This window comes from Propithecus coquereli, unplaced genomic scaffold, assembly GCF_000956105.1.
Source record: "Propithecus coquereli isolate 6110/MARCELLA unplaced genomic scaffold, Pcoq_1.0 Scaffold94, whole genome shotgun sequence".
Lineage (NCBI taxonomy): Eukaryota > Metazoa > Chordata > Mammalia > Primates > Indriidae > Propithecus > Propithecus coquereli.
In genome coordinates, this window is record NW_012155729.1 from 3,964,410 (window position 1) to 3,977,843 (window position 13,434).

Sequence of the window (13,434 nt, forward strand, 5' to 3'; positions counted from 1 at the left end):
AGAGTGCTAGGATTACAGGCGTGAGCCACCACGCCTGGCCCTGGACTTGATGGTTTTAATTTCTCAGCTGAGACAGTATTTTATGACTTCAGAGAGACAACAGGTTTGTCTTTTACCTAAGAGTAAGCAGAAGAGTCATGTATCCTGTCCAAGTTTCCAACCAGGGGCAGGAAGATGAGCTGGGCTGAATACTTTTAATAGCGACCACAGGAAACAAAAGTCTGAGTTCTAAGCCACAAACTGTGCTCGTTCCATGGACCAACTACACCTGCAAGGGAGGGTATTTAAGCGTCACAGAATTGGTTCCTGGGCATTTCTTTTATCAATGATACACGTGAGTGTTTATCTTATACTCATTTCGATACCTGATGTGCATCACATTGGCGCCCACTTAACACAGAGACCGTGTGTCCCATTTAACCCGGTTCAGTGCAATCACTGTTTACTGTGCGTAAGTCAGAGTCTAGAAAGGAAAGGAATAGTGACCAGAAACCCAAACGTGCCTCCCATGAAGACTTCCTTGACCTCCTTCTTACCTTCACCAAAAGGTCCTTGGCCTCCTTCTCCAGCCAGCGTGGGTAGAAGGGATTGTCCATGCGGATGGAGTGGAAGAGCTCTTCCTCGTCCTGCCCGTGGAAGGGCGACTGCCCGATGAGCATCTCGTACAGGAGAACTCCGAAGGACCACCAGTCAACAGAGTGGTTGTATTTCTGACCCAGCAAGATCTGTGCAACCGAGAGGCAGAGACAGAAGGCAAAGCAGTGAGGCTGTGAAAGTCCTTCTGAACTTCTCAAAGCCACTCCGCGAATAATCGGCGGTGACGATGCGTGCGGTTTCAACAAAGATCACCCTGAAAACTGGATCTTCTCACAAGCCGATGACTGGATAGAATTAACTTAAGGGCTAAGGTGGTCCCTCTTCCGTGTCCCCCCGTGGCCTTGCCTCCTGTGGTCTCTTCTGTCCTGTGTCCCTCCCTCGCTTTTGCCCAAAGAATCAGAATCAGCGCTCTGTGCGCAGAGCTGAACCCGAGAAACCAGCACAACACGACCAACGGCGTCACCAGTTGGTGCCACGTCCCCTCCTTCTCCTGCACAGCGAGTGGTATCTGAGACTCCGTCAGCCTCTGGAGCCGAGCCTGTGAGTCCAGAGCTGGACGAGGCATTGTTCTGTATCCTCAAGGGATGCTTTCTTAGCTGATCAAAATATTTGAAAATACGTAACGAGGATGTGCTGTGGATGGATGGGGAGGGAGGAGGGCCAGGTGGGAGGCCAGGGGGGAGGCCAGGTGGGAGGCATTGGTGGTCTGCGCACCGTTGCTGTCTCTTGTCTTTATTCTTCATAGGACGTGGTTTTCAGACCCTTCAATATTTTGGCCCTTACCCTCTAAACATCTTGAGTTTGGCAGTTTTCTTCTTCAAATGTGGTGCTCAGAAAGCACCAATATCCTAATATTTTAGAATTATTCGGAAGGGGAACTCAGAGGCTGCACTTAATTAACCTGTGCCTTCATTAGCTCTGGCTTCACTTTGAACTGCAAATGGTTTGTTGTGTCAATATCTGCGTTCGTGCTAACCTGAATGAGGCGGAGATTTCTAATATCAGAGAGTTATTAAATCAATGAGCCACGCTCTCTGAGCTCAACAGTGCCTTGCAAGTTAAAAGGCACAATTTCTTATGGAACACAGGCCGACCTTGCCTTTAAACAAGGTTAGATTAAAATTAAATACCACCCGACCACAGGGCAAAGCCACACAGTTCTTAGACTGAGGCTGCCACAGTCACTTTGGCAATGACAGGGATTCGCTGCTGAAGTTATTTTACCCACGAAATCAGAGGTCAGTCACTGTCTTTTTATCAAATAACCATCACCCATTCACACATGTGTTAATTAATTCATCCATTCATCCTTATAAAAGGCATTAATGGGCACCCTGCACTAGGTCCTTAGATATAACAGTGAACAAGGTCACAGAAGCCTGCCCATGTGAGAAGATGGCGTGGGACCACCCGCACCCTGGACCGGCGTCGACTTCCTGGTTTTGCTGTTGTACCACAGCCACGTGAACCTAACCATGGGACCTGGGTGCGGCGCACATATGAAAGGTATTTCTGTGCTATTTTTGCAACTTCCTGTGAATATATAATTATTTCTAAATAAAAAGTTTTTAAAAAAGAATAAGAAACAGTTCTTGACTTTAGAACAAACATCCAGTCGTGCAGGGAGATGGAAGATAAAAAAGCCACTAGGACGAGTCCTGCTATGGGAGGGACCACATTGTGGGGAGGCCCCCATCTCCCTGGGTGGGCGGGTTTAGTTGGGTTGATGGACGCCTTCTGGGCCAATGCCGCTCCTCTGGGTGTTCAGAATATGATATCGATGCTTTATTATTGTTTTGGGGGCATGGGGGTGGGTGAGGTTTAAGTGTCACATGCTCTCTGATTTAACGCTCGCAGTAACATGGTGACATCAGCGTTATACCCATTTCACAGAGGAGGAAAAGGGTGTCAGTGAGACTTTGGCAGCTTGGAAACCCCAATCAGGTCTTGGAGGCCACAGTTACACCACTTGACCTAGGTGGATATTTGCTTCTACCTGGCTCCTTACTGGCGGCTCCTCTGGTAGACCTGAGCAGAGTGAGTGTATTTTAAGGCTGGAGGTGGGTCAGAGCCGTGACCAAAAGGGATGGTTGAACCACCGAGCCTTGGAGAGCTGTAATCAGCGTGAGTAGCACCCCCCATACGGTGACAGCCACCACACGTGCATTGATGAAACACTTAGAAAACATCAAGTACAAATCTTGGACCAAAATACTCAAAACCTTCTGGTTTTCGGGGGAAGAAGAAGCAGCGGCACGCAGCCGGGATGTTTTGAGTTGGGAAGGCGCGTGGGGGCCTCGGGGCGGCGCATCCTACCTCAGGGGCGATGTAGTCGGGCGTCCCGCAGAAGGTGTTCGTCTTTGCGTCTCCCAGCATGTTCTCCTTGCACATTCCGAAATCTGCTATCTTGATGTGTCCGTCCTTGTCTAGCAGGATGTTATCCAGCTTCAGGTCCCTGGAAAACAAAAGCAAAGCAACATCTCACTGTCCGAGGTACAATGGGGAGGCCACGTGAGCCCAAAGGGAAATGCACGACAAGAGAGACACCGCCTCGGTTTCTGATGGCCCTGCCTTCTCCGCCGCAGTTTGGTAACCAGGCTCGCTTTTACTTAAGCAAAAGTTTGCGTGGTTTTATGTGACTTGTCATCAATATGCATATTCTTCCAAAGTTCCCGTCACTGTTTCATCTGTCTCCCTTGTTCAACTGGGAATACGTATTGCTGTTAGTAAATATTTATTGCATCGCGACCGCTCTGATAACAGCACAGCACACACTGGGCATCGTGTCACTGTGTGTCGCATGAGTTCACTACCAGCCAGGGATTATCAGTTCCAGTTCATTCCCTTGTTCCCTTTATTGTTTTCTCCACCTTCTGTGAGAGCAAGTTAGCTAGGGAAACTGGGAGTAGACATGGCTGTTTTGCTGGGGTTGAGACAACTAGCAGATGTCCCCGGAGCGCTGATGTCTCCCATCTGGGGGAGCGTGGTCATCTCCGCTACCGACGCGTCACCGGCAGCGTCTGTCTGACTGGGAGGCCTGGAGTATGTCTCCTATCCACGTCAGTCCTGTTTTTCTCTCATCCTAACTCAAATGCTGCCACACTTTCACCATCAGGACTGAAGACATCCAACACGTCTAAGCCTTCTCATTAGAGAGTGCGAGCTGTCTTCTGTCTGTCTCCTGATCTTTCATTGGAATTAAACACAGTTTCATTGCAACGTATGCATTCTGCTATTTCCAGTTATAGGTTATATTTAACTCCTTATGCTAAAATTTCAGGTGCGTCATTGAGTCTACATGCTACGCCATGTTGATATCATTTTGAGTTTCTGCTACGTGAAACATATTTGCATCACTTAGAGCATTTACATATGTTTCTAGAAATTTGGCTGAAGGGTGGTTTTGGGGTCATCTCTAGGGAACCAGATATCTGGCTGCAGGGCTATACACAGATCATGAGAATAAGGAACAGAATGGCTATTGTTCATATTGGGTTTTCTTACTTGCACGGTATTTTATGATTTGATTCTCACAACAGCCCTTGGATCTGAGATTGTTATCATTTTAGTCATACTTTTTCTGATGGGAAAAGAAAGACTCTTGGAGGTGATATGAGCCATCCCAGCCCACACCGCCAGCCAGCGGCTAGAATGCAAACCCCATCTTTATCTTCTCTTCCGTCCCTTTATACCAACCTCCCCTGGCCTTTCCCATCGAACTGGTCTTGCTGAGATATACAAAGCAGCATTTTAACTGATTCTAAAAATAAGTGTCTTCTGGGCCTCAGGCTAGGAATAGTAAGATTGGTGTCAAATTTTCAATTCACCTTTTACAGCAGGCCAGATGTGTTCGGGGTCATGAGAGAGAAGGTCACAGAAGCTTTGAGAGATCTACGTCGGATCAGGAAAGGACCAGAGAGGCTGCTGTGCAAGCCGGACCTCCATGGGGTCAGGAATAAGGGCAGAGGAAGACCAGCAAGGGTCCCTGGAGCCAACTGGAGGTGCCACAGAACCCAAAGACCCAGAATGTTCTGCAGCACATCATGCATGTGTCCCACAGGACGTCAGGACCCAGAGAAGGACTTCAGAGCCCACGGCTCCCAGCTTGTCTCTGAGAGCATCCATCTGCTCAAGGAGCAGCCCACCAGGCGTCCAGTACGACAGAAAGTAAGTGGAAGCCGTTCATTCAGTTGTGTGGTCAACAGAAGCAAAGCTTTTCCATTCGTAAGAGGCGGAGTGGAAGTCAAACTGGCTTCCGAGTCCCAGCTTCCTGACTGGCCGGCTCCGCCATGCCATTTCTATTCTCTGATGTCTCCTGCAACTGCCCGGCTCGTCTCACAGGGTCCTGGGACGTGGAATGAGACAATCCACATGAAAGTATCGGAAGTGGCTTCAAATATGTGAGTTGGGCCCAGTTTTATCTCTATAAAATACAATCTTAAGATCATTTTTATTTCTAATAGTCTGAGATTTGAGGTTCTAGATTCTTCTCTTTCCATGTCTGCATATGTTCCGGCTCCTTTTTTTTACACTGAACCCAAACCAAGGAATGTGACATCTTACAAGATGTCACTGCTTTTGTGGTTCCATCAGCAGACGGTGAACGATGGCGATGCTACCACCTGCTTCTCTACGATCCCTGTCTTTGTCCAACGGTTGCCTTGACACTAAAGCCCGACACATTAGTTTAACCTTCCTGCACTTGACCTCCCCATTCCTGTACCTTTTCTGGAGTCACTTCTTCCACTTGCAGAGCCACAGGCGCTGGAAGAGGCGGGGAAGGGGTCTCCTCTAGAGCCTTTGGTGGGGACGTGGCCCCGCTGATACCTTGATTTCAGACTCTGGCTTCCAGAACTGTGATAGAATAAGTTTCTATTTTTAAGCCACCAAGTCTGCAGTAATTTCTTATGGCAACCCTTCAAAACGATTATAATACACCAGTTTTGTGACCCAACCCAGAAAATCATGATAAGTTGTCAAAATAAGGAAATAAATAGAATCCCTTTGTTAATTCAGTTGCCAGATTAAAAGTTTAGGTAAGTCAGATTACACGTGAGCAGCTGAAGAATTTCTTATGGCCAATCTCAACGTCAACGTGCTTGTCTGACGACCTACCTCAATTTTAATTATTTGATGATGTCTTTCAGGGGCCCCCACAACCTCATGAGCCTAAATAAACCCAGTTTCCTTTCTTGTTGGTGCACAAGATGCCCTAAAGAACATGAATTCGACACATGGACAGAGGAAGAGCTCTAAAATGGATACGATCTGTTTGTGACATTAAAGCTACTTATGGAACTTTATTGGTCTTTTTGTTCTGAGTGTCAATGAGTTACAAGGTGACATGATAGAAACAAACATTGTGAGATGGAGAAATAGCGCGGGCACGCTTGAAGCTCTGGGCAATATATGTAACCGAAACATTTGCACCCCCGTCATATGCTGAAATAAAAAAAAAATCATCATCCACGTGATCACTGTGGCAGGAGGCGTGGGTGTGGGACTTTGTACCCCCAAAATCCCACTGGCCACGTCATTTCGCTAACGTACGGCGATTGAATGAACTGGACCGGGGAATCCGATATCTTAGCATTTGTTTGCAAAGAGCAGAGTGTACCTGTAGACGATTCCTTTGGAGTGGAGGAACTGCAGACCAAGAATGATTTCGGCAGCATAAAACCTGCGGGCGGAGAACGAGGTTCAAGGTGAACGCAGTAACCGAACAAAATAACATCCCCAAACCCGGCTGATCTCATGTCTGTGCAGTGCCCGGCTAAATGGCACACACACGTGATTTTGTTTAATCGTAACGAGGAAAATGTCATCTATTCGTTCTACACAGAAGAAAGTGAGGCTCAGACACCTCCAGCCTCGGCCCTGAGAGTGCGAAACAGCAGGTATCTCACGTGGGGCCCACCTGTACTTGGAGCTTGTTCTTGTATTTTAAACTGCACTGCTCACATTGGCCATTTTTGCTAATAAAACATATACGAACATTTAACGTGATAGTATAACAGGCAAATAATTTCCCCCTTTATTTTCAGCTCTGCTTGGCGCCCGTAGACCTGTATGCAGAGCCCTTGGAAACAGATCCGGCTGGTTTATTTTCACACTGACAACCGTTGGCCTGGGTGAAAAATACAGCCCGGGAGGTGGAAGAAAGGATATTGGAAGATGCAAGGTGATAAGTTACTCTTCATCTTCACGGGCGACGGGCTCACAGGGGATGAGTTCACGCCGTCACGAGCGCGATTAAGGTCAGATATAAGAGGGAGTTTCCTGGAAGTGAGATTTGCTGGATCTCAGGGACGAGTGCAAAATTCTCCCTCCTAGAACGCGTTTAGGACACAACAGATAGCGTGTGTCCAAGCCGGCTCCGGCGGACGGTGGGCTGCGGGAATCGTTTCTGGCATGAAAACCACCCAGTGATTGCTGCAGAAATCTGATACAATTTTCTCGGGGTGCTTTGCTGAGGAGTGTCCCGGAGGCAGTGAGACCAGCACAGTGCTGCCCACTGGATTCGACAAAACAGCCGCTTCGGCCAGGGCTTTGCGGGGGCTGGTGGCGGGCCCAGTCCGTCTTTCAACATGGTTCGACCTAAACCACTCAAAGTGCTGCTGCGGAGAGATGACCGGGCATGGAACAAAGGACGCCGGCGTGTGCCCGTCATTTTAAGTGAGCCGGCGGCACAGTTTTCTTTTGCTTGAGTGTCACAGGAAGCAGGAAGTTGGGCCGGCGGGGAAACAGCGCGGGCAGGGGCCGTGGGTACATGGGCTCAGCCGCGGTCCCGCCAGGTAAACGCAGCCTGCTCCACCTCACCTGTGTCTGAGGCTGCTCGATGCCAGCGCAGGTGAAGGTTTATTCTCAAATAGAGCAAGTGCCTCTCCAGTTGCCTAATTTTCATGCCCCAGGAGCCAAACGCTTTACGCCTCCACACTGAACTTCCCGTGAAAGCGTCGTCCCCGGGGCCACCTTTGCGATGTGTTCCGTTTGACTGCCCTTGTGCCTGACGCTTGGGGTGCTTCCTTAAGAAACTAAGTCGTTGGTTTCGAGACACAGAGAAACGAAAGCAAACTGGCCCGAACTTCAGTTTCACACACTGGGAAGACTATTGCCTTGTTCGATGTATTCCCAAGGGGGTAACCTGGCCCTTGGCCTGGGATTTAGGCAGAAAACAATGCTCCGTGGGAAACGTGTTGTGTGGGCACTGGATACACGGGGACCGACGAGAATAATGAAAAAACCCCAAACCCTTTAAAGGGCTCTTACGTGGCTCTGGAGAGATCGAACTTGTGACAGCTTTGGATGTGGTACATTAAGTCTCCTCCGTTGAGATACTCCATCACAAAAAAGAGGTTTTCCTAGGGAAAAAACAAAACAATCCCAACTTTTAGCTACTTAACAACAACAAAGGAATACCCCGGAAAAAAAAAGACCGCTTTCTAAATGGATTAGATAATTTCAGACGCACCAATTGTGTCTGGAAATCACTGATAAGAAGACTGTCAGCGTAATTTAGGGGATCTATATCTTTGCGCCCCAGGGAACCTGGGGAATTTGGGCGGGGTGGTGCTGGGCACTCAGCAGGTGCTGAACATACACCCACTGAAACTGACAATGTGTAGGACGGTAAAGAGAATAAGTTTTGGTCTCTGACCACAGGGCCGGGCCTTGAAAACACCATTCCTTCAAGACTCAGTACCTCACCGTGGAGCACAGCGTGTGGGCACGCCACGGGGGCAGTGAGCGTGGCGTGCTCATTCCTGCCTGGAAATTGCAATCGAGTTTAGCCTTATTTTTCTCCAGTGCAGACTTCACTTGTCGCAGAGGCAGGCCACAGTTTTCGAGGGTGTCGCTCCGAGCAGAGGACACCATGCGTGTCATTGGAGATGCAGAAGCAAGGCTGACGGTCTCCAGGCAGTGGCTGGAGTGTCAGAGTAGCCACCGTTGCAACCGCCTCAGCCCCTCTGACTGCGAGAGACAGTATTTCCCCGGTAAATGTATTCACAACACTTCAGCACCCTGATTTTTTAAAGGGTTCGTATGAATCACAGACTGAGTCATCCATAAAGCGTGGAGACTTCTGGCGTGTCTGTGCATGAATTTGCACCTGAACAGCTCACCTGGGGATTGTTTAACAGAATTGACCTTTAAACCTCGACGTGAGGCCGAGCGAGGCGGTGGGGCGTAGGGAGGAGGCGGGGAGGCTGTTCCGGCCCGACGGCGATATTCACGCCAAGTCTCCGCAGAATGGGGAAAAGCAAGCACCGTGGCAATTGTCTCGGCAATTCAGGGAAGGGTAAGCGTCCGCTCGCTTTCTCCAAAGTTGATCTCAGACCTAATTTAGTGGTTCCGTTTATATTTAACTAGAGCTCACTCTTTTCTCTTTTGGACAGGCCAAAATTCTCAGCTGACACAAATCACAACTTACATCGTTATTTCAAACCTGATTTGAGAGTCATCCCTCGCGTCACCCGCGCACGCCCTGCTTTCTTGTCGACTCACCTCTCCAGCGCCTGCGCTCACGGGCTCCGTAGCAAGAGCTTCTACCCTTTGCCTTTTGACTCCGAACCATACTGGCCGTGTACGAGCCACACCGGTGCGATCTCCTTTCGAGTCCTCAGGAGAACAAACGGTATCAAAGTGTACACAGTACGGCCGTCTGTGACAGTGCTTGGGTGAATGGTCTAAGTGTTAGGATGCTTACAAATTCCGGGAAAGGTTTGAAATTTTAGAATCCACACACTGTCAGTTTGGACTTGGAAAAAGTTGGGGGAGGAGTTTGGAGGCAAAAGTTCAACCCCATGGCACACATTCCTCGCCCCCTTCCCGTCTGTTCTCAGGCCTGAGTCGGACTTCACACCCAGCAGTGAGCGCCGGGGAGTCGAATCTGCCATTATAGAGCCTGGAAATCACAGGGCCGGGTCAGTGTTTACCACCCCGGGGCGAGAAGAAGACGACACTGCTCGTGATTATTAATTAAGCCGTACTGGAGATTTATAGCGTGTTGGATGCCACATTTAATCCTCCTGAAAGAGTTGATGGCTTCGCAATAAATCTTTCAAAACTCTGTTCCTGGTCTCGTCATTATATTAAACCAGCGACACTTAAAAATGCCTGTGATTGTCTTTTGTCATTTATGATGGCTTTTTGTATCAGTTTAACCTTTGAGTTCGGTGAATACCAGGTAACACTTGGGCTTCTTGAAGGGGATTCAGGGGCAATTCACGCCTGCAAGTCCAGCTTGGGTGAGGACCGGGGCACCTGCTGCCTCTCTAGAGACTGGGGTTCCGTTTAGAGAGCTCGGGAATCGCTCATCCAAGATCTCTCTGGCCTGCTCCGGGCCCGGTGAGACGGCTCTGTGATGAAATTAGCACAAATGTGTGCCCATACAGACCATAGCATCCTGGGGTTTGGATTTAAGAATCAGGTTTCGAGGGACGGATAACGCTTTTAAAAGCTGGATCCAAAATCCCGGTTGTAGAAAGTAAATACAAATATAATATGCTCAAACTTTTATAAAAGGAGTGCTCAGTTGACGGTGACCCGCAGCCGACCTGGAGCCCTGCAGAACCACAAGGAGACCTCTGCCCACCGGGACAACTCCACACTGGCGCAGGGAGAACCAAACTAAGAACGAGACCCAGAGTGAGTGTTAAGGGCGAGGGCGCTGTCCTTACTGGGATCTGAGTTCAAATCCCATCCATTCGTAACTTCGGTGACGCTACTTACCCTTTCCTGAGCCTCATTTCATTTCTCTTTCTTGAAATCCTTCGCTCTCCTGGCTCCCAGCATCCTCACTGCTCTGGGTCTCCTGTCCCTCCCCCAGGGATCCTCCCTGTCAGTCCTTCCCCCCTGCCAGGGTGGGCTTTTCTGTGGTTTGGCCGTCGAACCTCTTCAGTGGGTTTATTCTGACTCTCAGCTGTTCCCACAGTTTCCACCAAAGAGTCACTTCCCCAGGACGGGGACCACGATCACCTCAAACGCAATGTGATCTCTCGTTTAATGAGGAGCTGTAGCTCTAAGTGCCCCGTTTGAAGAAGAAATTATTACTGGGAACAACACCTATTAAACCACCCTGTGCTGTTTGTCATGTATTTTCTCTAAGACTGAGAGCAGAGAAAAGGACATTGACGTGAGTGAAGTTTTAATGGGGAGAGACAAGGAGATGGGTAAGAATGACTTTGGGATAAAGACAAAGACTAGAAAGCCACAGTGTGCACACGATCATTCGAACGCCAGGACCGGCGTGAAGGTGGTGGGCTGATGGGCGCGTGGGGGTGGTGGGGGTGGGAAGAGGGTGGGCCAAGGACGGATGTCCTCTGCTCCTCGGTGCGTTCAAGACCAGCCCTTCCCGCACCTGAGGACTCTGGCAGAGAGGTTCAAGTCAGCAATACGATTTACTGTAAGACTGTCTGTTTTTCTTTTTCTTCTCCCCAAACAGCGGGGTGTGGAGGAGGCCGTTTCTGAGCAAGCTTTCGGACCAGGGAGAGAAGATAGATTCTTAGAGGAGAGGCGCTTCCCTGAAACGTGCTCTCAAAGGAGACGCAAAATCCTCCTGTCTCCTGTGAAGCTGGTGACAGTTCTTCTGGGGCTTCGTGAAAAGGACAGCTGACAAAGGAACAGAGTGACAGGCAGGCCCTTGAATCCTGAAGAAACGCTAGAGTCACATAAAGGTGAGAACGTACCTGTGATTTTAAAAAGCAGGTGTGCATTTTAGACACACTGGGCATTTTTTCTTAGGGTCAAAGAATTCCTGAAAACTTGTTCATGAATTGCCCATTGTGTATCTGTGTCTTTGCACGGAAAAACCTTCAGCAGACGTGGCGGGTGTAACTTCAATGTACCATACATTTACTGTAAATCCACTAATTTTTGTCAATTTATGGTAAATCTAACACCCGCCAAATCACAGCCCTGCTGCACAGAAAAGGGCATCTGAAGCACGTAAGTGACCCCAATTTACGAAATTGCAATTGGGGAGCATCCTTAGGAACAGAAAGCTGCCAGAGCACTTTAGAGGAAGGAGACTTATCTGTCACCACAAAAGGGGAATGACATAAAAAGTTAATTCTTATCTTAGTGCAGCGACAAGTCTTTCTGAGGATGTGGTTTAGGTGGTTTTTCTTTCCCTTGCTACAATTGTGATAATTTACAGGGCTCCTAACTCAGCTGAAAGGTTCATGGATTGACAGTCTTGGATGGATCTTTGCCTTTAAACCATGGAAATACCAGGATGACATACTTTTTAAAAACTATCAAGTTGAAGTCGTTTGTCTTTTACTTCAAGTAATAATAGTAATATCTTGCAGTTAGTATAGTACTTTCTCCACAAAAGATTCAAACTTCTCTGCAAGTGCAATTTTTTTTTTTTCCATTATGCTTTTGGAGGCAAAAAAAAGAGAACCAATGTCACAAAGAAATGTTAGGCAACTTGTTCAAAGGAACTGTCAGCTCACGCCCTCCAGCCATCACCGGAAGTGAAGCTCTGTGTGTTCTATAAATAGAAAGTGAAACTCAGTTTTCTTTTTCATAAAAGAGAAATTTCAAAGTCATATTGACCAAGAACGTTCAACTGGTTCCGCTGGGAGTGTGGAAGTCGAGGGCAGCGTGTCAGTCCATGAACGACGGCTCTCGGACTCCCGACCCCAGGCCAGGAGCGGGGGTTCAGACCCTCACGACGCTGCACCTGCCAACTTGCAAATCCAACCCCAGGAAGGACCCAGAGAGGTTCTCATGCCGTCCAATGCTGCTTTCAGTTGTGAAACGGTTAACACTTCTTAAGTGACAGCTTTAGACTTGAATTCAGATAGGCCTTTCAGAATTCGAAGGAGACCCAATGAAAGACCTCAGTTCACTTTTAATTTCTAAGGAAAAATTATTTCCTGAAAATAATAATTAAAAAGCCCAACAAGACAGGATTCTCACAGTGTTAGATGCGTCTTTCCTTTCCAAACTAATTTTGGAACTAAACCTTCTTATTTTTCCATAGTTTTATCGGAGATGAATCAGAGAAACTTTAGATACTTGAATTATGAATCTTTCTTTTCCTCCAGCATAATTGAAAAGAGGGGAATTTATGTTCTTCAGTGTTTGTTCTTCCCTTTAGGTAAAAGTTTAGTTGTTACAGACGTGGCGTGTCACTAAGGTACTGACACAGTATGGATCTATAGGAGACCAGCATCTGCACAAAGACAAATGGGAAGATTGTACATTGTTCCCAGTTACCAGCTGAGCAATCTTAGGTGAGTTCATCTTTATAAAGAGCCTTGCTTTTCTCGTGGGTAAAATAGGAACACTAATATCTACTTTATTGAAGTCATCAGAATTAAATGAGATACTGTATTCAAAGTTTCTAGGAAACTAACTGGCACAAAAAGGACCTGCAATAAAAGTAGCTGTTGTCCTATCTTTATTTTAAAATGTAGGTTGGAGCAGAGATGGCTGGTTGCCTACCTTTCTTTCTGAGTAAAAACATTTATTCTGGCTAGTACTGTGCCCAGCGGAAAGATTCCATTTTCCAGCTTTCCTTGCAACTAGAGAGATGTCAAGTTTTATCACTCCTTAGGGGAGAGCACTTTAATAGGGAAGAGAGGCTGGCATGGGCTTGCTCTATCCTTTTCTCCTTCCTCCTGCCTCTTGAATAGACTGTGGCAGTGAGGGCTGGACTCCAGCAGCCATAGTGGACCATGAAGTACTCTCGAAGGTGGAAGCCCAGTGCTGCAGGTGAGGGAACAGGGAGACAAACGGTGCCTGGATCTCAGATGACACAGTGTAACCATCATTCCTGCTCTGAACATACACCTCTCACTCCTTTTATACAAGAGAGATAAACAC

At 47.9% G+C, this 13,434-nt stretch overlaps 1 protein-coding gene across 1 annotated transcript in view; it reads right to left on the reverse strand.

Moving 5' to 3' along the window:
* Positions 1–13,434, reverse strand: part of PRKCQ (protein kinase C, theta) — a 57,992-nt gene that overhangs the window by 10,926 nt on the left and 33,632 nt on the right. Inside the window, exons 12-15 of the mRNA XM_012664948.1 lie at positions 7,867–7,958; positions 6,215–6,277; positions 2,914–3,052; positions 537–725 (exon numbers count right to left, since the gene is read on the reverse strand). Coding sequence (XP_012520402.1) covers positions 537–725; positions 2,914–3,052; positions 6,215–6,277; positions 7,867–7,958 — 483 coding nt within the window. The remainder of the gene's footprint in view (positions 1–536; positions 726–2,913; positions 3,053–6,214; positions 6,278–7,866; positions 7,959–13,434) is intronic.